This window comes from Acipenser ruthenus, chromosome 2, assembly GCF_902713425.1.
Source record: "Acipenser ruthenus chromosome 2, fAciRut3.2 maternal haplotype, whole genome shotgun sequence".
In the NCBI taxonomy this organism is placed as follows: domain Eukaryota; kingdom Metazoa; phylum Chordata; class Actinopteri; order Acipenseriformes; family Acipenseridae; genus Acipenser; species Acipenser ruthenus.
The window spans coordinates 104,188,911-104,213,599 of NC_081190.1; the positions used below are offsets into that span (position 1 = coordinate 104,188,911).

General features: G+C 38.8%; 1 protein-coding gene across 2 annotated transcripts in view; it reads left to right on the top strand.

The window, feature by feature from the left end:
- LOC117408332 (actin-binding LIM protein 2-like) overlaps window positions 1-24,689 on the top strand; it is an 86,935-nt gene that overhangs the window by 57,108 nt on the left and 5,138 nt on the right. Inside the window, exons 12-21 of one of the 2 annotated variants that reach the window (XM_034013238.3) lie at window positions 3,128-3,242; window positions 5,741-5,854; window positions 9,172-9,273; window positions 10,037-10,090; window positions 12,178-12,230; window positions 12,344-12,455; window positions 12,805-12,863; window positions 19,965-20,019; window positions 20,270-20,277; window positions 20,381-20,461. In XM_034013238.3, the coding sequence (XP_033869129.3) occupies window positions 3,128-3,242; window positions 5,741-5,854; window positions 9,172-9,273; window positions 10,037-10,090; window positions 12,178-12,230; window positions 12,344-12,455; window positions 12,805-12,863; window positions 19,965-20,019; window positions 20,270-20,277; window positions 20,381-20,461 (753 nt within the window). Of the gene's footprint in view, window positions 1-3,127; window positions 3,243-5,740; window positions 5,855-9,171; window positions 9,274-10,036; window positions 10,091-12,177; window positions 12,231-12,343; window positions 12,456-12,804; window positions 12,864-18,301; window positions 18,573-19,964; window positions 20,020-20,269; window positions 20,278-20,380; window positions 20,462-24,689 lie in introns of those variants that run through there. The other variant, XR_009309551.1, reaches the window with a different exon arrangement.

Below are 24,689 nucleotides of genomic sequence, written 5' to 3' on the forward strand. Positions count from 1 at the left end.
GGTCTCAGTTCAGCTCCACCTACATGGCACAAAGCAGCCCCAGCTCAACGGAGGAAGCTGGTAGTCAACATGTTGCAAAAGCAGGAGGAGAGGATGAGGTGCATAAAGGCCGTTTCCCAGGCCAAGCAGGGAGAATGGATGAGATGGGAGAGTGTGGAACAACGCAAGATCGGCTGGCAAGACCTATGGACAATGGAACAGAGCAGGAACAGTTTCCTTATTATTATTATTAATTATTTCTTAGCAGATGCCCTTATCCAGGGCAACTTAGAATTGTTACAAGATATCACATTATTTTTTACATACAATTACATTTTTTTTTTACACATTATTTTTACATATAATTACCCATTTATACAGTTGGGTTTTTACTGGAGCAATCTAGGTAAAGTACCTCGCTCAAGGGTACAGCAGCAGTGTCCCCCACATGGGATTGAACCCACGACCCTCCGGTCAGAGCCCTAACCACTCCACACTGCTGCCCTATCATCAGGTCAACATATGATGTTCTCCCATCACCACAGAACCTAAATCTCTGGGTAGGCGAGGATCCCTCATGTCCTTTGTGTTCATCACCTGCAACATTAACCCTTAGCGGTCCAGTTATTCAGCGCGTCTCAGGCGCATCAGGTCCAATTTATTTTCACACACGCAGTTTATTTTAGACACGCTGTTTAAAAGTATTTTTTTCACAGTAAAACAGGTTTAAAAGGCACTGCATATCCAGCCCCGCCCCACCCCTCGTTTGCTGTTTTTTTCACATACCTCTTCATAGTCGTGCATACCGATAAATCATCTCCTGATCACTCGTTTTATCACCAAACTCTTCAATAATGCGATCCGTCATTATTTTATTATTATTATTATTTATTTCTTAGCAGACGCCCTTATCCAGGGCGACTTACAATTGTTACAAGATATCACATTATACATTATTTCACATTATACAGATATCACATTATTTTTACATACAATTACCCATTTATACAGTTTTTTTTTTTTTTTTTTTTTTTTTACTGGAGCAATCTAGGTAAAGTACCTTGCTCAAGGGTACAACAGCAGTGTCCTCCACTGGGGATTGAACCCACAACCCTCCAGTCAAGAGTCCAGAGCCCTAACCACTACTCCACACTAGTGCCCTATTTTATTACTATAGCATCTGAAAAAAGCTCTGCAAATGTCTGAGATATTCTTTGAGCGCTGGATGCAGAAGCAGCTATCTTGTTTGTTTATGTCCGTGTTATCTATGTGATGCCGGAGCTATCTGTATTCTTGAGATACGCCCCCTTTTTTTGGGGCTTCTCACGGCTCCTATCGATCTCACTCAGCTATTGAATGGTTTTCTCGGCTTTCTCCGGAGGAAAAATGACTAGAGACCTGTTTTTTGCGTCTTTTTGATGATGTCGGACAGGGTCCGACATTGTACCGGAAAGGGAAAATTGCAGTGTCAGACCAGGTCCGACATAGGACCGCAAAGAGTTAAGGCACATTTTGACAGGAAGTAAGGTGGGTCTTAGCCAAGGATGGTTTACTTGGCGCCATGACCAGGTGCTGCAATGTTTGGCCTTAACATTGGAAGACAAGCGTAACATGGCCAATAAGTTGCCACCAGTTCCATCAAAGCATTACACACAAAAGACAACATTCCTCCACCCAGGAGAGCAACCACCAAGAAAAGGTGTTTAAACCAATCCTCGCCCAGGACAACTGGAAGCTGCTAGAGACTAGAAAATGCTGGCAGATGTTGGTCAACGGTTTATTTTTCCACCTGAGATTGTCACCACTAACCTTCGACCAGATATTGTCTTGTGGTCTGGATCAGCACGCCTTGTTCACCTGGTAGAGTTAACAGTGCCATGGGAGGATGCTGTAGATGAGGCGTATGAGAGGAAGAAACTGCGGTATGCTCAACTAGCCACTGAAGCGGAACAGCGAGGATGGAGAGTCCAGGTTTACCCAGTGGAAGTGGGTTGTCGAGGATTTGTGGCACACTCTACAACCCGGTTTCTCAGAGACGTCGGATTCAGTGACCAAGAGTTGCGTCACACAGTGAAGAACTTGTCTGAAGCAGCAGAAAGGAGCAGCAACTGTCTGTGGTTGAGACGGAAAGATTCTGGCTGGGGATCTCAAGCACAACGCTGATGTATAGGTAAGTAAGCTGGGCTGAGTTGAATGGGGGACGGAGGGGAGTGATGCTGGGATGCTAGAATCATTGTCGAGCCCTCTTGAGGTGTCATGGGCTAGTCGACGAAAAAAAGAGGACGGAAGGTGCCCACTTGAAGACCCCAGAGATGTACCCTACTTAGCTCAATCCATACGGTTGTCATGCTGACGCGCTGGGAAGACCACACTGTGGCCATTGGGTGTGCTAGATGAAAATAAGCTGATCCCTGGAGCCAGCATTACACTTCAGCCATTAACACCAGGCAGAAGGATATCTACATCATCAGATTGAAAGAAACGCAAATGGATGGAGACGCAGGTGGATCACATTAGTTTACTGTAAAGTTATGTCTTAGTTGGAGCTTATCTTGGCGAGAGCCGAGTTCAAATCAACATGAAGTTTTAACATCTACTTTCATGTAATGGAAATCATCATTGTACCGTTGGGAGGCAGCGTTCTGACCTTAAAGTGCACAGAGGTTTATATTGGGACAGAATCTGCTTTATATGTCAATAGTAAGATTTTAAAATCAATTCTAAAACCACACAAGATAAAGTTAATTCCACAGCAAAAAAAACTTTTATGTGCCGGTTTTGTCATCAGAATTAAACCAAGTAGTTGGATCTATGGTTGTTTTGATTTGAATCATACTTCTCCTCCTGAGATTATACTGTGGCTTTGTGCCTTTGCTTGGGTACCTATCCCAAGGACAAAAGGCAAACCTTTATTCATTGCTTGTAAATCATTTATTTATTTATTTATTTATGTATTCATTTTTAGAAATATCGAGTATCTCGAATCCTAGCTGTATAGTTGTTTCTGCAAGAAATGTTATTGCAATAACTAAAAATAAAGTAGCATGAACCAGACCAAGAGCCAGACTACAAGTGTATATAGTTTTGCAATCTGTAATTGAACCAACAGATACCCTGCTTCAGTTGTAATCCTTGTGCATTGTTTCAGGGCGATCAAGGCGACAAATCCCCCCGACAGCAGAGACCCTCCAGCCCCAGCTCCAACAGCTCCCTGGGATATGGGCGCTTCACTCCAACACGCTCGCCTCAGTACAGCAGACCAGGTAACTCGCAGATCTGCACACACCAATCAGAGTCTGAACCTGGAACCGCACAGGTTTCACCTTTTAAACTAAACAAATACTATATGTACAGCCTCAGAGGGTAAACAGTACTGGTATTGTATGATATACCATTGAAAAATTATTATAATGGAATTAAAGTAGGGAGCACTACATTTTTCTTGCACTACTTAAACAGTACAGTTTTCTTCTTATATGGCTATGTACAGAGGTTTGCAGAAGTATTCACCCCCTACCAATAATGTCACATTTTGTTGAAATACAAATAATGTGTGCACAGTTTTTCAAACAAACTTTTTTTATTCAAAGCTGTAGTGGTTATACTGAACACTGTTATATGAGGAGGAGCTTAACTGTGAGCAAAGAAAATGTGCAAAATGAAATTTACTGGTTGCATACGTATTCAGCCCCTTAAGTCAGTACTTGGTAGAAGCACCTTTTGCAGCAATTACTGCTATGAGTCATTTTAGATAGGTCTCTACTAGCTTTGCACAGTAGGATGGTGACATTTTTGCCCATTCTTCACGGGAAAATGACTCCAGTTCTGATAAGTTTGTTGGGGATCGCTGATGGACTGCAATCTTCAAGTCTAGCCATAAATTTTCGATTGGATTCAAGTCAGGATTTTGACTGGGCCACTCAAGAACATTAATTCTCTTCTTGTTCAACCACTCCAGTGTGGCTTTGGCTTTGTGCTTCGGGTCATTGTCCTGCTGAAATGTGAATTTCCTCCCCAGTTTCAGGGTCTTGGCTGACTCAAACAGGTTTTCCTCAAGGATTCGCCTGTACTTTGCACCATCCATTCTCCCCTCTATCCTGACAAGCTTCCCAGTCCCTGCTGAAGAGAAGCATCCCCATAACATGATGCTGCCACCACCATGCTTGACAGTTGGGATGGTGTTGACTGGGTGATGTGTAGTGTTGGGCTTGGGCCAGATGTAACGTTTGGAATTTAGACCGAAAAGTTCAATTTTTGTCTTGTTTGACCACAAAACTTTTTCCCACATGTCTGCAGTATCATCTACATGCTTTTTGCAAACTCCATACATGCTTTAAGATGAGGCTTTTTGAGTAATGGCTTCTTTCTTGCCACCCGTCCATACAGGCCAGCTTTGTGTAGGACCGGCTTATTGTTGATGTGTGAACACTGACTCCCATCTCAAACACAGAACTTTGCAGATCTCTCAAGGTCATTGTTGGCTTCAGAGTGACATCCCAAACCAGTTTCCTGCTTGCCCGGCTGCTTGGTTTTGGAGGGCGACCTGATCTGGGTAGTGTCTGGGTGGTGTGATGCATCTTCCACTTCTTAATGATGGACTTCACTGTGCTGAGAGGGATAATCAGTGCCTTTTAAAATGTTCTTGTATATTATTACTATTATTTTCAAGATAACACATTATTTTTTTAACATACAATTACATTATTTTGTACACATTATTTTTACATACAATTACCCATTTATACAGCTGGGTTTTTACTGGAGAAATCTAGGTAAAGTACCTTGCTCAAGGCTACAGCAGCAGTGTCCCCCATCTGGGATTGAACCCACGACCCTCCAGTCAAGAGTCCAGAGCCCTAACCACTACTCCACACTGCTGCCCTATCATCAGGTCAACATATGATGTTCTCCCATCACCACAGAACCTAAATCTCTGGGTAGGCAAGGATCCCTCATGTGCTTTGTGTTCATCACCTGCAGCATTAAGGTACATTTTGACAGGATGTAAGGTGGGTCTTAGCCAAGGACGGTTTACTTGGCACCATGACCAGGTGCTGCGATGTTTGGCCTTAGCATTGGAAGCTTGTACCTTTCTGCTGCTCTGTGCCTCTCTACCACTTTATCCCTGACTTGTTTTGAAAGCTCCTTGGTCTTCATGGTTGCTTTGTTGGATCACTATGTGAGTTGCAGCTTGGAAGTCTTTATATACCTGAGGGAAATTATCTACAAGTGAAGCCACTTTGAGTACACACAGGCTGAAACCATTTCACTAAGTTTGTGACCTTTCCAGAAAATCATTTGCACCTGAGGTGATTTAGGGCTGCAGTAGCAAAGGGGTTGAATACTTATGCAACTGAGATTTAATCTTTTTTTCTCTGTAAATCTTACTTATTTATAGTCTGTATGCATTTTTTAACTTTGAAAGCATTGTGGCGTACACTCAGGTGCCAACAAAATTTGAAAACTTTGCAAGGGGGTGAATACTTCTGTGTGTGTGTGTATAATATATACAGTATATACACACACACTTGTGTAATATTAATGTAATCTTACATGTTTGTTAAGTTTTTTTGTTTTTGTTTTTTTTGACAAATGCCTGATGTTTTTATTGAAAAATAATTCCTGAAACATGCCTCTGTATACATTTAGCAAACAACTAAGTAAAAGCTGAATTCCATTAAAAACCTTTGGAAGAACTTTTACTACAGAGGCAGTGGTTCAATTTAATGTTTCCTTCTCAATCATTCTTTACTTTGCTCAGAGCTACCCCCTGCTGGTGGTACATACACTGTGCGTGCTGGCAATTACAGTTCTCTTCCCCATGACGCCAGCACCATAGCCATGCTCCGACATAACTACATCCCATACTTTAAAGGTAAAGTGTGAGTGGCAAGTCTGCTGTGGGGATTGTGTGCCTGTAGAGTAGAACACCTCTTTGTGTTAAAGCTGTGTGCAGCATGTCCATTAATATAACACCATATTTAACCTGACACGTCACCATCTTGTACATTCCTAGAGTGTCCGCCAGCTCTGTGATGTAATAATTACTACAGTAAGCAGGCAGTGTTAATGAGTTGGACCAGGTAATGGTACACGCGTTGGAGGCCGTCTCTCTTCAAAGTTACAGAGAAGTTAGTGCACTTCACTAATACAAAGGTGACTGCTCGTTTATCCTGGAAAAAAGATACAGGCATCATTTGGTGTTTTAGGAGTTTGCGAGAATAATTTTTGCTTTTTAAATCTTTTTATTCGTATTTGATTTTACGAAGCTGTTACGTTTAGTTTTGCTTAATCGTATAACCCTTTTAAAGGACAGGTAACCTCCTTAAAAAAATACAAATTAGATGGTTCTTGTTTTACAGTCAATCCATATTTTCTGCAAAAAATGCATAGAAATGTTGGGAAATCATCTACAATAATCCTGGGATGTGAAATGGTTAATTGCCATCCAGAGAAGAGTGTCCAGGCATGCAGGCCCAAGTGGATGACAATGTGCTCTAGTTTTTAAGGCTAAGAGCAGAAGATCCCAGCTTTCCCACCTGGGAAGGTCACTTCACCTCCCTGTGCTTCACTCCGTCAGGTGACAAACAAGACCCCATTGAAAATAAGATGTTGCGTCTCAGTTTACCTACCCATGGCAAAGCCTTACTGAATAAGAAAAAATAAATGTGACAGCTTGGCTGGATATAATTGCTCGTTCTTTGATCCTAACCATGTTTTGTAATAAAATGAATGTGTAAAAGAGTATGTTTGTGTGGAATATATACAACATTTTCTTTTACCTAAGTATCTTTTAATCTTTAATGATGGTTTAATGTGTTATCAAAGTCAATCAGCGGTAGGTGCTTTTTGTATTTGTATTTGCTTGCGATTGTAAGTCGCCCTGGATAAGGGCGTCTGCTAAGAAATAAATAATAATAATAAATAATAGGTGCTAATGCTTTTATCAATATTTGTTGTTTGAAATGTATTCCAGTATATCACTGGAATACAATCAGGTCAAATGTATGTATCACTGTGTATACAGTAAGTAGGGTCCAAATTATGAAAAGGCAAGGATGAGAAATGTAGAGCGTGGTTAGCCTTCATATAAAGGTATAATCACTGTACCTAGCCCATGAATCTAAAGTGTCATGGCGGTCTTTCGATTGATCTAAACAGAGGGGGACAAAATATTAATAATGAACAAAGGGCCAAACACATGAAAAACACATGTCCATCTCAGATATTTATTGAGGTAATCTCGAAGGTGTGTTGTATTTTTCCCCACACATACAGAATATCTTTTAAAAATATATATATATTTTATATGTCTTCAGGCCCTGTTCATAAAACTTTAAAACGTGCTATATGCATTTAGAACAGATGTAGCTGTTGTATGTTCATTTATAGCAGAGATTAACTGTTTTCAGAGCGTCGGGCTCATCTTTTGTTGGTTCAATTGATTAAACTTCAATAGAAGATGCAGTCAGAACTACAGACTGCATCCTGGATAAATTATTCACTCTATTCACAGGGGGATCAATGATTTAAAAAGACTCAAGAAGGTTTGGAGTTCAAACACCTTGGCAGTCTATTCTTTTGAAGAAAGCCGTTATGCTTTTCTACAAACAGACTTATTTTGCAACGCTGCCTTCTACCAAAGGGAGTTCAATTATGCTGCTGTGTACAGTTGAATTCACCCCATAATTTTAAATAAAAACGGAGGTAAAGTGTCAGTGATTGGGACCCTTCATCCCCTGGGGCAGCCCCCTATCCTGATAAAGTGTTTGGAGAGGCAGAGCAGTTGCCATGGCAGGCTTCTCTGTGTTCAGAGCCTGCCAATACCCACTACTACTGATCAGCAGTCAGCCACATGTCTGGCACCACTGAGGGCTCTGCAGTCATTTCTCTCTATTTCCAGTAGGGCAACCACTTACCTCATCTCATCACAGAGGTTCATGATTACAGTTTGGATGCCAGCCACAGCTCATCTGTATTTAATATCAAAACTGGCCTGTGTGTCACCCCCCTGTAGGTTTGATTCAGTAGGGAGTGCTTGGTTTTCAAAGTAAAAAAATAAAATAAAATAAAAGACATCACCATGTATTCAGGGATTGTCAGCTTGCGTCATCTCGCATCTGAAAATGATGGGCTGTGAAGTAAGTTACTATAGTGCTCAGTGTGTTGAGTTCTGAAGCCAGAACAACAACCCTAACATTGTGGTATGTGATTAGCAACATAATCCTTAACATTGATGGCTATTTCAAAATGAAAAGGATGTGGAATAAAATAATATAAAATAGGATAAACCCCTATTACCAGGAGCTAGACAGTGTCTTTAGCTTTAATCCTTTCATTATGACACATTCGTAATGCTAACTGCTGTAGTTTTAATTGCATTTTGCTACCTCTTTGAGACCTACGTGGACAAAAGAGGTCACCTCTGAGCATAAAAAGCTTGAATTGCATCGTAGGGTTTGCCATAATAAGCCAATGCTTCACTCACCTGTATGTTTATGCTCTGCTTCGCCTTTGTATTCTGTCATACAGAGCTGATAGTCCTGTATTCAGATAGCAGATGCTTTTTTTCTTTCTTTTTGGTTTAAAGCATTTATCTAGCAAATTTATATAATTAGCTGTGGCATTATAGATGGCAGTGACTTGGTAATCCAGCACTTTTCTTTGACTGTTGTTTCTATGTGACTTGATAGACACAAGATGAACTCTTCTGGTTATTTAACCAACTTCACGCCTTGTGAAGTGAGTGTAGCTGTATGTGAAATGACATAGTTTACATAGTTACATTACTTTAAAAGAAAAACAACAAATGGTCTCCCTGCTTGAGAAATAAAAGGGTTTTCGAATGCTGTCAGTTCTAGGGAAATTTGCTGAATAAACGGGATATGTAAATTGGATCTGTGAGATACAATTACTGCATACTGTACAGATCAGTGGGTGTCATCATTCATTTGCAGTGTAACTATACACTTGTTTGACAATCAGCTAATCCATTCCCAGCTCTGTCTCCCAAAGTTCCTGCATGTTGTGAAAGCTTTAGAAAACCTATCGACAGAGTACAAGTCAAGATTATGTCAGGTTTGACAGCAATTGAAACTGAGGTTGGATTAGCAAGTCGGCCCATATCTCAGCTGTGGAAGTTTGTAACTATTGTACTTTGCTTCTACTTTCTTTGCTCTTCCCCCCCTGGAGGTAGTGAAAGCGGCCAGAGTACCCCCAGCCTATCCGCATATTCAGACAGCAAATCTCCCTCCTCTACCTATGTGCAAGCACCCAGGCACTTCCATGTACCAGGTAGGACTTCATAGTTTCGCTGTAACCTAAAGAACGCTGTCTGCTTTTCTGTTGTCCTATGTTTCACATTCTTATGCTTCAGCCACCAAAAAGCTTTCTCATGGTAGTGTGTAACTCTGAGGTGTATGTGGTGAGGTTCTGCAGCAGCTGAAAGTTGACATGCAGGAACCATGTACTTAATCCAGTAATTTATAACATACTTACAAGCTGTTGTATTAAAATTCAACATAACCCATAAATCTCCTTTCGTTTTAAAATCCTTTGTTTGTTTCATCCCAACCATTTTTAATTCCTGCAGCATTATATGGTGTTGGTTTTGAATAACTTAATTTGGAACAATGTGTCCAATTTTCAACCAAAAGTAGACAGCCTCAGCACAACCGCCAACAAGCTTCTTCACTATAAGAATCTGTGTATGTTCTTTATGGGGACTGAAGGTTAAATTATATATATATATATATATATATATATATATATATATATATATATATATATATATATATATATATATATATATATTATATTTTACCAACATGGTATCTATCTGAAAGTTTCATTTTGGAACAGCAATACCTTATGGAACGTATGTATTAAAAAGACAATTCCAAAAATGTGATCCTGCCTAGGTAATTGTTATAACAACGTCGTTATACCAGTATACTACCCTAGTTTCTTATTTAGATTATTTTGTCACCACCATGTATATGAGGCAAATGAAAGCTTAACTCACTCCTTCTCTATGTCATTTCTCTTCCATCTTCAGAAACTAGGCTAAAAGATAATCTCTATAGAAAACCCCCAGTCTACAAACCGCATGGTACAGTCCTCTTTTCTATTTAACAATTTTCTGCATGTCATGCATGCTCTCTGTTACTTCTGTTCCTTCAAAGGGGTGGCAAGTTTACCTTGTAATCATTTTCAGCATGGTTTGCAGATATTTTCAGTTGACGTGCACACAAAGGTTTTATTGTTTTTGTATTTTTTGTATTTTTTGTGTGTTTGTGCTTTCAGTAGAACACCAGCTTGTAAGATGGTAACATGCAACATTACTGTGACTTTTAAATGGCAAAATTAGAAGTAATTTTCGATAGATGTCTTAAATTCCATTGGTTCAGAGGGGGCTCCCGAGTGGCACATCCGGTAAAGGCGCTCCACGTGGAGTGCAGGATGCACCCTGTAGCCTGGACGTCGCTGGTTTGAGTCCAGGTTATTCCATTGCCGACCATGGACGGGAATTCCCAGGGGGTGGCGCAAAATTTGTTCGAGTGCCGCCCGGGGCGGGGGAGGGTTTAGGTCAGCCAGGGTGTCATCGGCTCACCGTTCACCAGCGACCCCTGTAGTCTTGCCGGGTGTCTGCGTGTTTGCCTGTAAGCTGCCCGGAGCTGCGTTGTCTTCCGACACTGTAGCTCCAAGATGGCTGCATGGTGAGTCTACAGTGTGAAAAGAAGCGGTCGGCTGACAGCACATGCTTCGGAGGACAGCGTGTGTTCGTCTTCGCTGCTCCCGAGTCAGCGCAGGGGTGGTAGCGGTGAGCCGAGCTTAAATAATAATAAATAAATGAATAAATTACATTGGTTCTCCTTAGCTATGTTCTACAGCTAAATAGGAGTTCCTGGTAATTCACATTGCCATCAGCACAACGGTTTCACGAGTCACAGAAATCAGTGCTTGTGGCGCACATCAGTGGACACTTTGGAATCCAATTTACTACGTGTTTACTCCAGAGACCTATTCATGTTTTTCAAAGGTCTACTATGAGTCAAAACCACTGAATATTCATTTCAGGACAATTTTGTTTAACAAGTTTTGCTATGATTTTTTCATAGAACAAATGGTGCAAACTTCACGCTGGTGCAAAGCTTAGTAAATGTACCCCATTGTCACCAGGGTGGTTTCATTTTGGGGCAATCTAGTTCTTTCTTCTCCGATTCAGACAGTACAGCACAAGAAACAATGGGATCCTTTTTAATGATCTGGACTGCAGTGCGTCTTAAAACCGTTGTTTGGTCATGACAGTGAAATATAAGGAGGGGGGGGCAATAAATCACATCTGGGTGGAAATGCCGACAGGATCAAAATGGTGTTAATCTGGTCCTAGATTCTAGTGCCAGGTTACCTCATATAGCGGTAGCAACATTAAATTCTGGCGCCAGTAGACATGTTTAATTATTATTATTATTATTTTTTATTACTTAGCAACAATAGATGATAATAGTTTCTCATTGGGTCTGGACTACTCACATGACCCCCCCCACACTCATCCACATAAAAGGAGAGAAGGTTTGTGTCGTGTGGGAAGTTGTGAGGGGGGGGCATGATTAGGTCAGGGTTTGATAATTTAGCACCCGTTGGCTCTCTGGTGCTAAACTTTCAAAACAGTTTAACACACATTTTCAAAAGATTTTGCACCCATGCAATGTGTAGACCACTAAAAAAGACCTCAAGGAGTTTTAAACTTGCAGTTACTGCATGATGTGGTCCTGCAAATAGTGTCTTGAAGCCCCAAAAATGGATTGCTTAAAAAGTAGGTAGGTCTGTAGAGGATTTAATCAATAAATACTGCATCATCTGTATTATATCCTTGTTTATAGATCTTTTTATTCAGACTAAACAAACTTGGAGGGCTGTGTCCAATGTTTTACATTGCCTGTGGAAAGCATACATTTCCTGCGAAAAATTAGATTGGCTATCAGCATACAACAGAACATCTATGAAGGGGCCGTTTGTTGTCTGACAGCTCATTCATTTTCTTTTATGTTTCCTATTTACTCTAGTCTATTTCTGCAGTCTTTGGATTGAGATTTGGATATCAACATTTATTTAGCTGGTTGGGGCTGTTGAAATCAAGAATAAAATAGATTCAGTACGAAATAATGCTTTAATAATAAAATATATATCTTATAGCGGCAAGGACATACTGGCACGGAGGAGAGGATATGGAACATGACAACAGAAAGGTAGGCATGCTTTCAAATCTGTACGTCCCTTTTATTTTTTAAACTTTGTGCCAAAAAAAGGCTTATATATTTACAGTATTTATTTTTTGCTGACGTTTGAAATCTACATTTAGATTAAGACAAACTGGTTGATTTTGAAGAGCGAGATGGATGCTCGGTCTGGTCCAGATGATGTAGATCCCAGGACATCTACTCGCAGCCTGCCTATTGATCCATCACAGACAAGTGAGTATGTCTTTAATAAAATCAAATATAGTTCAACCCCTCCAGTAAAGTAACAGGGAAGTAACAGGGAATTATTCATCCTCCAGAAAAATAAAATACACTACACAGACACCCTTTTTTTAGTAGTTACTTCACTGTTCTTACACAGCAAAGTAAGGACTACCAACAACAACAACGAAGTATGCTGGATGCAAATGAATCTGTATCAATATTTGAATGGACAATTAACTAAAGGGTAACATAAAAACACTCAGCATGTTTGGGTGTACATGTCCAAGACAAGGGTGTCATTAAAACACATTTTACTGTACATAATCTTTTTTTTAACATTCAATTTTCTCCATTACAGACTTCCCCTACTCTAAATCAGCATCTCTTCCTGGTTATGGGAGAAATGGGATACATAAGGTAGGATCTCTGGTCATTGTAAAGGTATCCTTGTACTTCCTGTAACATGTGAAAAAGAGGTTAGGATAATATTTTGTGGTACTGTTAAGTAGCAGCAAAAACATATGAGGATAAGATGGTGTTACAGCACTTACTGTTTCGTATGAACTTAAACTGCAGCCACCTTTATTAGGGCCCTCTGCTTACAGAAATAATCCACTGCAGCTAAATAGCTAGATAAAGCTAAAATATCAGTAGATTAAAACACAGATCGGTTCACATGGTTGATAATTGGAAAATATGATATTGTTTGCCCATACTGTACCAGTTTGGGCAGATAGGCTGTGTAGCTTCAAATGTAATATTCCATTGTGAATTTTAATTACTAGGTGTCTACTTTGTATATTTTTTCAGAACTGTGATTGTATTTACACATTGCTGTATTATTATTATTATTATTATAATTTATCCAGGGCGACTTACAATTGTTACAAGATATCACATTATTTTTTACATACAATTACCCATTTATACAGTTGTGTTTTTACTGGAGCAATCTAGGTAAAGTACCTTGCTCAAGGGTACAGCAGCAGTGTCCCCCACCAGGGATTGAACCAACGACCCCCCGGTCAAGAGTCTAGAGCCCTAAACACTACTCCACACTGCTGCCCTATACTGCTGTACAGTAATCCCCAAAGGTTATCTGTCTGCAGCTGTAGCAGGATGTTATCTACAGTATTGGTAGATTTACTCTCACACAGATACTTCTAGCAAAGTGTAATAAAACACAGTAAATGTGTGGTTAAGCATAGGTAAGCTTTGTAAGCCCAGAGAGGTATGGTAAGGCATTAAAAAAAAAACACATAGAATACTATGGTAAATACATTGTAAAACCATGGCAATGTTTGGCAGAACTGTGAAATTACTGTACAAATGTGCTGTGGTAAACTTTTATAAGGGTTATTACAGGAAATACTGAGACTTTTCTTGCAGATTGTATGTTTCTATTGCTAATTGTAATAGCTTTTGTAGTAACAATAAATCAGGCACTTGTAGTGAGAACTACAATGTGTTTAACAGGCTGGTTCAAGGACATTCACTTTAGATATACAATGATTACTGTTTTGCATTACCTTTAAATCCAGTTCATGCCTTTAAATAACAAGAGGTGTTGCCACATTAACACTCAGATCAGTTTTATACTCAGAAACAGAGCATTGTGAATGCATGTTACGAAAGAGGCTTTTCTATGTATTTATTTATAATCCAACCACAAAATGCTAAGACCATTTGTTCATGAAGTCTGTCTTAAGTCTCTGATATTCTCCATTCTGTGCATTTGATAGTACGCAGGATTAAAGTTCATAGCCTACAGCAAGGCTTTAATGAAAAAATGGAGCTCATTCAAGTTTGTCTGATTTTTACCATCTGTAGCTTCCCTGTGCTCTCTGCAGTACCATGTGGTGCATGCAGTTTCCATCTCTAGTTAAATAAACAGTGGGGGACAACACTTAATTAGGGAGGGAGCTTTGTATAAGGGTCTTCTATTTTTAACTCTTAATGGTATATTCGAGAAGTTTCAGTCTGGTTTTCGTGCTGCACATAGCACTGAGACGGCCCTTGTGAATGATCTGCTGATAAACTCTGACTCGGGCTTTCCATCAGTTTTAATTCTTCTAGATCTAAGTGCTGCCTTTGATACTGTAGACCATTCCATCCTGCTGTATCATCTTGAAAGCACAGTGGGACTGTCTGGCCTTGTCCTATCCTGGTTCAAATCTTATCTTTCTGATAGGTTTCAGTTCGTCTCTATTGGGGAGGTAAAATCGGCATTATCAGAAGTTGTCTGTGGTGTTCCACAGGGCTCAATTCTAGTTTTTTTTCATTATATATGCTGCCGTTAGGTGACATTATCCGCAGACATGGAGTGAACTTCCATTGCTATGCTGATGATACCCAACTATATTTGTCCCTAAAGTCAGGAATTTCTTCTGCCTGGGTGTTATTAGCTACTTGCCTTACAGACATCAAGCATTGGATGTCACTGAATTTTCTAATGTTGAATTCAGATAAAACAGAGATTATGCTAGTGGGCTCACAGAACCACCTAAAAGGAAATGTGGGATTACATGAGCTCGACCCTTGCAGTCTCTCATCAAAACTTAAACTAGAAATTAAGAGTTTAGGGGTCATCTTTGATCCTGATCGAAAAAAATGGTTGAGCGCAGCACCCTTGCAGTATTTCTGACATTAAGAACAGCTTTAAGATTGTCAGGACATATTCCATTTAGGGCTTTATATACCATACAAAGGATTTTGAAATCTATTCTCTCTTGGACAGGGAGCCAGTTTGAATCACTGTCCAAAAGAGACTTTCTGGCAAAAATGGTTTAATACCTTTTAGATTGCGTAAAAGAAAAGTGGCTGAACTCATCACCATATTAATTTGGGGAATAAAATAAATATTATTATCTATAATAAAACCCACATTTCTAGCTTTATTTACTACAATTGGTATGGTTCTGTTTGTGTATGGAGGGATAAAACAGTTACCCAGCTTCTTGAGAGTAGTAGTCAAACCCACCACCAAAACCTCAGTCTTTGAAGGATTTAATTTCAGCCAGTTCCTATTAAGCCAAGTGTCCACCTCTTTCAGGCAGAACTCCAATCCTGCCTTCATCTAATCAACATCTCCTGAGCCACGCACATAAAGCTGTGTGTCATCAGCATACTGGTGGTACTGCAGTCCACATGCCTCGGTGATCTCTCCCAGGGGCTCTATGTGTAGATTAAATAAAATGGGGGAAAGAGTAGACCCCTGAGGCACTCCATACTTGACCGACGACACCGATGATACATTAGATCCCACTGACAACCTGCTGGTATGGTTAGTAAGAAAAGAGTTAAGTAATGATAACGCAGGACCAGAGATACCAAAACGTTTTTCCAGGCGAAGTAGGATGCCATGATCAACAGTGTCGAAAGCCGCTGATAGATCAAGAAGCATGAGAACAGGAGCCCCACCACCATCCATGATCTTCAGGAGGTCGCCAACAACACACAGCAAGGTTGTCTCAGTCTCATGAAAGGGACGGAACCCGGAAAGTGACCTAACAAGTTAGAGGAGGACAGATTGTCTTGAAGCTGGGACCCTACCACACGCTCAGGACTTTAGCAATAAAAGGTAGATGTGAGATAGGTTACAGAATTCCAATTTAAGTCCTGGCTTTTTTTACAGCAGGCGATACCAATGCATTCTTGAATGGAGTTGGAAATAATCCTTCCATAATGGACTTGTTAATTAAATCCGTCAAAATTGGGAGCAACACAGATTTAGCGCCTTTTATTAAAGTGGCGGAACAAGGATCGAGATCACAGTGTGTAGGGTTGGTGGCAGCTAAAAAAGGCTCCAGCGAAGCAGTTGTTAACAGAGACCAGTTTAGCAGACCATTCTTAGATTTGAGATTCTCTTTGAGTAACGGGCCCGACATGTCAGCTGATATACTGTCACAAATCTTTACAACCTTCTCTATAAAGAAGCCTTGTATAGATTCACATAATTCTGGAGAACCATCTGAATGTAAAAATCATTATTTGTTTTGCTTAATTTTGTGACAATCTGAAACAAGGTTTTGGGCTTATTTATAACATCATTAATCTTTCCCGAAAAATTGTAGCTTTTTGCTTCTGCTATAGTTTTATTATGAGCTTTTTGTAGTAGTTTTAAGGCTTCTTTAATTCAGTTTTTACTTTTCCTCCATAAGCTTTCTATTTTTCGAAGCTCCCTCTTTTGATGTACTAGTTCTTGTGTATACCAAGGTTGATTCTGGCTAGATTTAGACAACACCCACCTCTTAGGGGCCATTTCATCAATTGTTGTAACCAATGCAGTATTTAAATTTGTTGTCAAAGATTCACAATTATTGCCATTAAGTAACTGAGTATTCTTAATTAAGATCTCATTGAAAATAGTCTGGTCTAACAAAGTTTTTGGTCTGCAGAGTATTTTTCTAACTTTAGCTGTTTTGGACAATATGGTAGGAAAAATTGTGTATAGGAAGAATGGAGGACACCTTAATTGGAAAACCTATAGAAAATATGTATTCCATTTCATTAAAAAAATACTGAGATGTGGGAGAGGGGGTTTTATCAAGCCAAACATTAAAATCTCCCATCACCAATAATTTGGGACAATTCACTATCCAAGGAGTCAAAAAAAAAATGCTTGTATAAAATTTGTGAGATTACCTGGAGGTCTATATACTATCATAATCCTCATAGATAGGAAATGTTCTATTTTAATTGATACCAACAGAGCTTCAAAGCATGGTGATTGAATCTCAGCCAAAGTTAAACATTGCCAGTGTTTTTTTATAAACTCAAGCTACTCCACCACCTTTCTTACTGATATTGTCTAAATGTATAATATCAAAATTTTACAAATAGCTGCATCACTAGCTTTGTCAAAGTTTCAGTAAGTCTCACAAAATGAGGATGGGAATCCACAAAAAGTTGGTTGAGGTCGTCAGCATGTTTTTTAGCCGATCGTACATTAATCAGCTGACCCGATATTTGGCTTACATTAGCAGAGGCAGTAGCAGTGGCAGATAGAGTATCACAATGTATTAAATTTGACTGATTACAGCAGAAGTTGTTATTGACAGCAACAGAGGTGGGTGTCATGTACCTAAAATAAATTATGGGAATTTTACCAGAAATAAACATGATCCCCAGTTCATTACAATTATTATTATTATTATTTATTTCTTAGCAGACTCCAGGGCGACTTACAATTGTTACAAGATACCACATTATTTCACATTATACATTATTTCACATTTATACAGATATCACATTATTTTTTTACATACAATTACCCATTTATACGGTTGGGTTTTTTACTGGAGCAATCTAGGTAAAGTACCTTGCTCAAGGGTACAGCAGCAGTGTCCCCCACCTGGGATTGAACCCATGACCCTCCGGTCAAGAGTCTAGAGCCGTAACCACTACTCCACACTTCTGCCCTATTAATTATGATAATCTTCTTTGTTTAATGGTGCTGCCAATCTATCAGAACAAAGTTTTAATGCAAGTCTTGAATAGCCACCCATTATGAGATTTCAAAACAATCAGATAAATAGTATGTTTAGAACCAAGGTACTAATAAACCTCTTAAATAATAGTGTTCTGTTTTAAATGGCACATAGGAGGTCAAAAACTAGTTCTGTTATTGATGCAATCCATTTAAAAGACTCCAGATATCGACCGGAGGTAATTTCTTTTCTAAAAGCGTTAGAACAAACAGGCATAGGTAGTAAAAAGTCACTGGGATAACAGTATGACAGAGTCTGGAAGTGGTATCAGTTCAAGTCCAGCAGTCCCATGTCTCACTGGAGATAGACCAAGCAGCCCGCTGCCAATTCCCCGTCAGCAAAGCCAACTCCTCTCTCCATTCGCAGCGGAGGAACCGTGTTCGGCAGAAGAGCTCCACCAAATCACCACCTTCAATAATCGCAGTCTGCCCCAGGAGAGCCTAGTAACAGACAAGTCCACCAATCAGAGGCCAGAGCCAAACCGACGGCGGCAACCTCCTCAGAGCCAGACAATCACACAGCAGCAGCAGCAGCAGCAGCTCTAGAATCCGGGGACAACCCACATGCCGCCACCGGCCAGGCCCAGACCAACAGACAGACAGCACCGGTCCTCAGCCATAACAGACCATGCTCACAGGTATAGAGTATTAGTTTGTCATAAAGTTAGAAAAGGCAATATGCAATCTTGTCGTAGATATACAGACACCGGGATAATAGTATGCCAAATAGTCTTAGTTAAAGGAAGCAAGCGGTCACTGAATGTTTACTCCAAACAAGGTAATTAAATTAGGTCATTCTTTAGGAATTCCGGCTCTCAACTCAGCCACATAGTACAAGCAAAGTAAAATAACATAAAAACATTAAGACCATAAAAGTAGTAAAACAACGAACAATCCTTGGAGACAAATTAACTTGCGGCAGCCGTCTTGTGCACACTGAGCATGCTCACGTGACACTACCAGCAATATTAGGGAAGTTACTAAAGTATCTTTTTACTATTTGAGAAATGTAGCCTAGCCAAACTTAGACAAATTATTTCCATATCTAATGCCTAGAGACAAATCCATGCCATTGTTTTATCTAGAATTGATTATTGTAATGCACTTTTTTGTGGTATCCCAAAACATGTGGTAACCCGCTTGCAGTTTTGTTCAGAATACCGCCTCTAGAATTCTGACTAAAACCAGGAAAAGTGAACATATTACCCCTGTTTTGGCCTCTTACATTGGCTCCCTGTGCAGTATAGAATTGATTTTAAGATTTTTGCTATTAACTTACAAGGCCCTGAATGGATTAGCACCTAGTTATTTGCAGGAGTTATTGACCCCGTATCTTCCAAACCGCACTCTGAGATCACAGGATGTGGGGCTGCTGGTTATTCCTAGGGTCAAAAAAAGCAACACTGAAGGCAGGGCTTTTTCTTGTAGAGCTCCGAAATTATGGGATGCTCTGCCTTCATTTGTCAGGGAAGCTGGGACTGTTATAGTTTTCAAGTCAAGACTAAAAATGCACTTTTATAAAATAGCTTTCTTGTCTTAGTAGGTTTTAATGTAACTTTGAAATTGCTTCTTCTGTATTATTATGTGTATACTGTTATTTAAAGTTGTTATTAAATGGTCTGATTGTGGCAGTTGTATGTGTGACATGCTATACAAATATACTGTGGTCTGTTCTTTTTCTCTGCTGTAAACTGTACAGTGCTTTGCGATACTTTTGTATAAAAAGCGCTGTATAAATCCAATAAATAAATAAATAAATGTTTGCCCCTAAGAAACTGCAATCTGACTGTCCACCAGGTGGCAGTATTTCTCAACAATTAAATAACTTACACTGTAGTCTAATGTAATAAGAGTAGTTTGCTGCTTTATTATTGCTGTAATTGTTTTTTTGTTTTTTTTGTTTTTTTTTCAACTTAGTTTTCTAAAGATTTCCATGCATTTTCAATATGTCAGTGGGTGAAGTAGTTTTGTGTGCTGGTATATTTTCTCTACTGTAGAAGTGGTAGTAAAGTATGCTTCTTCTATTTTAGGCTACAGATCTAGCCCAATATGAGCCAGACCAGGATGGAAGCTGGGGAATGAGAGGTGGGATATATAGACCATTGATGGGCCCTACAATATACAGTACAGAAACCCACATGTTAAATAAATCAAGAGCTATTATAGAATATTACTTGAGATTCAGTTTATCACGTAGGTATTCAGTGCATACCAAGTTTATGTTGAAAATCAAAAGCAAAACATCTGTTTAACATGTTGACATATATTATCATATAATATAATCATATTATATTTCAATCCCATTAATTCCTTTTTTTTTCTTTTTTTGTTTCAGAATACAAGGTAAGAATTTGAGTCCCTAAACTCTGTATATCACAAGCACAATTTGTATACAAATTCCCAGTTATTACAGTAGTAAGAGTCATTCTGTCCGCTTTCATTTTAGGTTTATCCCTATGGAATGCTAGCAGTAACAAACAGAGTTCGTTTTAAATTGCCAAAGGATGTGGACAGGACGAAGTTGGAGGTAAAAACTGTATGGTTATTTATGGTCTATTACATGCTTTAGTTACTCCAGTAATAATACATATGAATGCTCAAATCTTTTTTTTAAAAAAGGTGCTTTGGGAAAACCAGCACAGCAGTGTGTGTGTGGTCTCTTCACAGTATTGTCTTTTAAAAGTAACTCAGATTCACGTTTGGTCTAATTTTTAATATTTAAACGTGGCAGTATTAGATCCCGCACTGTTCAGAGCAATTGAATTGTATCAGAAGAACCACCCATTCAAACATGATAAAACAGTGGTAACAAAACCGGGGACCTTCTGCTGCAAAGTATCATGATCTTTTAAGGAGCTTCCCTGTTTGACCCACAGTGACATATTGTATTACAGTACGGTATTCGCTAAACCTCCCTAAAGCTGCAGCTGCAACCTTGTGTCAGCAAATCCGTACGGGTGCACTGGTTTAAAAGGTTGAGCATTTGATACAGATGGAGTAGTTTTGTGAAATTACTATATACTGTAGAATCGTTTATGCAAGCTAACAGAGTAATTGTATCACCCCAGCTTGCTTTGATCCTGGTCCTATCATTTGAAGTAGGCAGGGGTCTAGGGATCAACAAGGACCTGTATCACACCTTGAAAAAGTTTTTCAATTCCTGGCTTGATCTCCTGCAGTTTTCTGCAAAAATTCTCTCAGATATGTTCTGTGGTGTTCATGTTCTGAAAGATTCAGAACAATATAATAAATATGTAATTTCAGTTCCTTTGTTTCTGTAGCCAATACCACCTTGCAGTGTGAAACAATCAACCATAGGAATGTTAAACAGTGAGTGGTTTGGTGAAGATGAAGGAGTATTCCTGGTTCTTTATAGGATATGCTTCCAGCTAGGCGATTGATGTAGCTCTGGGAAGGAGGGTGGGGTGTGCTGTACAGTAGGAGGTGCTATACGTCTTCTCTGTACAATAACAAATACCAATAATGTAGTATAACAGATGGCTTGGAGTTCATTATAAGCTGGTAAAGTGCAGGGAGGGGTTTAAGATAGTCTTCTACTAGCTTTATAATAGACGTAAATAGAACAGAAAACTGCATCATCAAGGACATATCCATGTAGCCTCTCTGCTTTTAAACACGTGTTGTGACGATGTTGCTTCGAACTATGTCATCTAGAACAGAATAGATTTGAATTGCTACAAAGCTCTTCTAGATAGACTGTGGATGAATTTGAGATTTTGTAAAAGTACAATAGTAACAAAATCTTTTCTTTTTCTGGTGAATTGCATTTCTTGTAGAAACAGAAGGGATCATTGTGTTTTTTTTTGGTTTTTTTATATCAATAATCTATGCATATGCCTCAGCTGGAGCTGGAGCTGGTCTTCTAGTGTTACACCCTACAGTACCAGGTGCAAGCCCAGCCTGCCAATACCCAGAGGAGCCGTCACCAGCACAAATAAGAAAAATCAAACTGTGGACTCATGTGCAGATACAATGGGTGTCGAAAAAACTGTGCAAACAGATACTGAAATCTGAATTGGTTGGGCATTAAATTTAGTTACGCTTTGATTATGGTGTTAAGGAAGACAGAATAACACATAGATACACTATACATTGCATACATTATTAAACTAAAGCATATCGGTATACCAGGATTTTTAGATTTATTGTATTTCATTACACATTGGATTGAATTGTTACTATTGTTACTATCTATAGCAATATCAGGCCCTATTATTTGCTTAATAAAACAGCTAAAATGAAAACATTATTTAGGTATTGTCCTTCAACTGAAACATACCCACAATATTACATTATATTGGCGTGGAAAAACATCAAACAAGAGTTCTAGAATCTGCCACTCACTGAGGTGTTTTTATGGAAATGTATTACCCTCTTATTCAAAACAGTTTAACAGTTAGTGTTCAATACATTTTAATGCCTTGTTTTTGTATTTTACGCAGGCTTTAAGATTTGGAAAATGTTTTTAAAGAAATATTTCATCAAAGTCAAACACATTTTTCAAAGAAATATGTTATCTTACTCAAATTAAAATTGCCCTAGTCTGCAACATAGGGGTGTTTTTTTCTAAAAAGATATGCTTTTTTTTCCAATTAAGTTTTTATAGAAAAAGATTATCAAGCTTTATTAGCGGCTTCTTAAATTCACACTTTCATGTAACTCCATAAAGTCTGCCGGGCAGAAGAGAATACGTATTTTTATGGACAGTTAAACCAGCTTTGCCAGCAATGACCTCACCAATATATGGTTGTGATCACATACTGTTTTGTTATTGGACGACAACCTAAAACAGCTGTAAAATAACTCCAAACGCATTGGCAGCACAGTGGTTTGGTTTAATTCTACAAATAAGAATTGCCAAACTTCATCTGCCCATGTATTACATACACTTCCGGGTCATTTGACCTGTGCCCTATCGCTACCTTGACGTGAGGTGGCACAGACAAGGTGCTGGAAGGCGTCTCATGGGATTTTAATCCATTCAGTCATTAACATTTCACAGTATCAAAATGAAAACAATGAAGACAACGCACTTGAAACTTGGATTTCTAAGATAAATAGATCATTAAATGGAGTACTTTTCAGACGATTCAGTGGTTAAATAAAATGACGTGTAAACTATGTAATGGACGCAGTCTCGGCAGTGGAGACGGAAAAGAGTAATATTTATATTTTGTTTAAAAAGCATGTAAATCATGTTCATTATTTTGTTTTTGTCAGCCTGTACATCAGGCTGTTGTTTGTATAATGTCAGATTTGTGTAGAACAGAGAAATCCATTTGTAGATAAGTTATGTATTCTAAAACACTAGCCTTGCAGATGTAAATCTCTGCAGATAGATCACACATTTAAAGAAATTGATTAACTAATTATAGTGTTACACATTTCAACCGTAACACTTGCAATTTAAATTTAGCATTTCATATTGTTTAAGAAAAGTAATACAATTATAAATTAACATAATATATGTGGTTGTTTCATTTTTTTTCGACAGGTTCGAGAACAACAGCAAGTTCATCATCACTTAGTAAATCTCCATCAATTACATGTGCATTTGTTTTGTTTTAACCATTGTTCAAACAAGCTTACAGCCCACTTACATTTAGTGCGTCTCTAAAACCGATCACTGGCAATGATATTTAGATTTTAGGTTTGGTAAAACAAATCAATATTTTTTCTCTCTGTTCCTGGTACATGGTCCTTTTGTTTCTTGCATTTTTATTTTTCTAATGCCACCTTCATGTTCTTCATCTAAAACATAGTCCTCGCTACTATCTTCACTTACAACAGACACTTTGTAAAAGGAATTTCAAACTTAAACTCCGAGGAACATTCCCACAATATGAGAACTAAGCGTAACAAAAGAGCAAAAACCAAATCCAATCACCAAATTAACAATCAATTGAATCTAATTATCGAATAAGTATAAATTAGGTAGAAATGTTTTAAGTGGCATCAACAACTCAATGTGTTGAATCAGTAAGAGAATTTTTATTTTTACCGATTCAACACTTATCGTTGTTTATCCCTTACATAACAACATATGTTTGTAGATATATTAAACATACATGTTATAAAAATGAAAAATATATCATTATTTATTTATTTTTTTTGATTGAAAAATATTTTCAGTATTGATTGATTGGGCAGTAGGAAACGGATTATGGAGCAATTATCATTTTAATTAACATTTCTGGCTTTTAAATGTGAAAATGCAGTTGTTATGTAGATCTGCTGTGAGCTTTGGTTTCTCTTCATTGCTGAAATGTAGTAAGAATGATGTTTAGAAGAGAAAAAAAAATGTCTTACAACATTTAAGCCTGAGCAGGCTATTGATTTGACAGAGGCAGACAACAGATGTATGGTGACTCCAGTGTTATGTAAGCACCCCCACTGGTTTGTTTGCAAATGATCAACACCTATCACCAGATTTATTCACCCTGCCTTCTGTTATTATTATTATTATTAGTTTATTTAGCAGACACCTTTATCCAAGGCGACTTACAGAGACTATGGTGTGTTAACTATGCATCAGCTGCAGAGTCACTTACAATTACGTCTCACCCGAAAGACGGAGCACAAGGAGGTGAAGTGACTTGCTCAGGGTCACACAATGAGTCAGTGGCTGAGGTGGGATTTGAACCAGGGACCTCCTGGTTACAAGTCCCTTTCTTTAACCACTGGACCACACAGCCTCCTCCTTCTGTAAAGCAGCAGCCATGTTAAACACATCC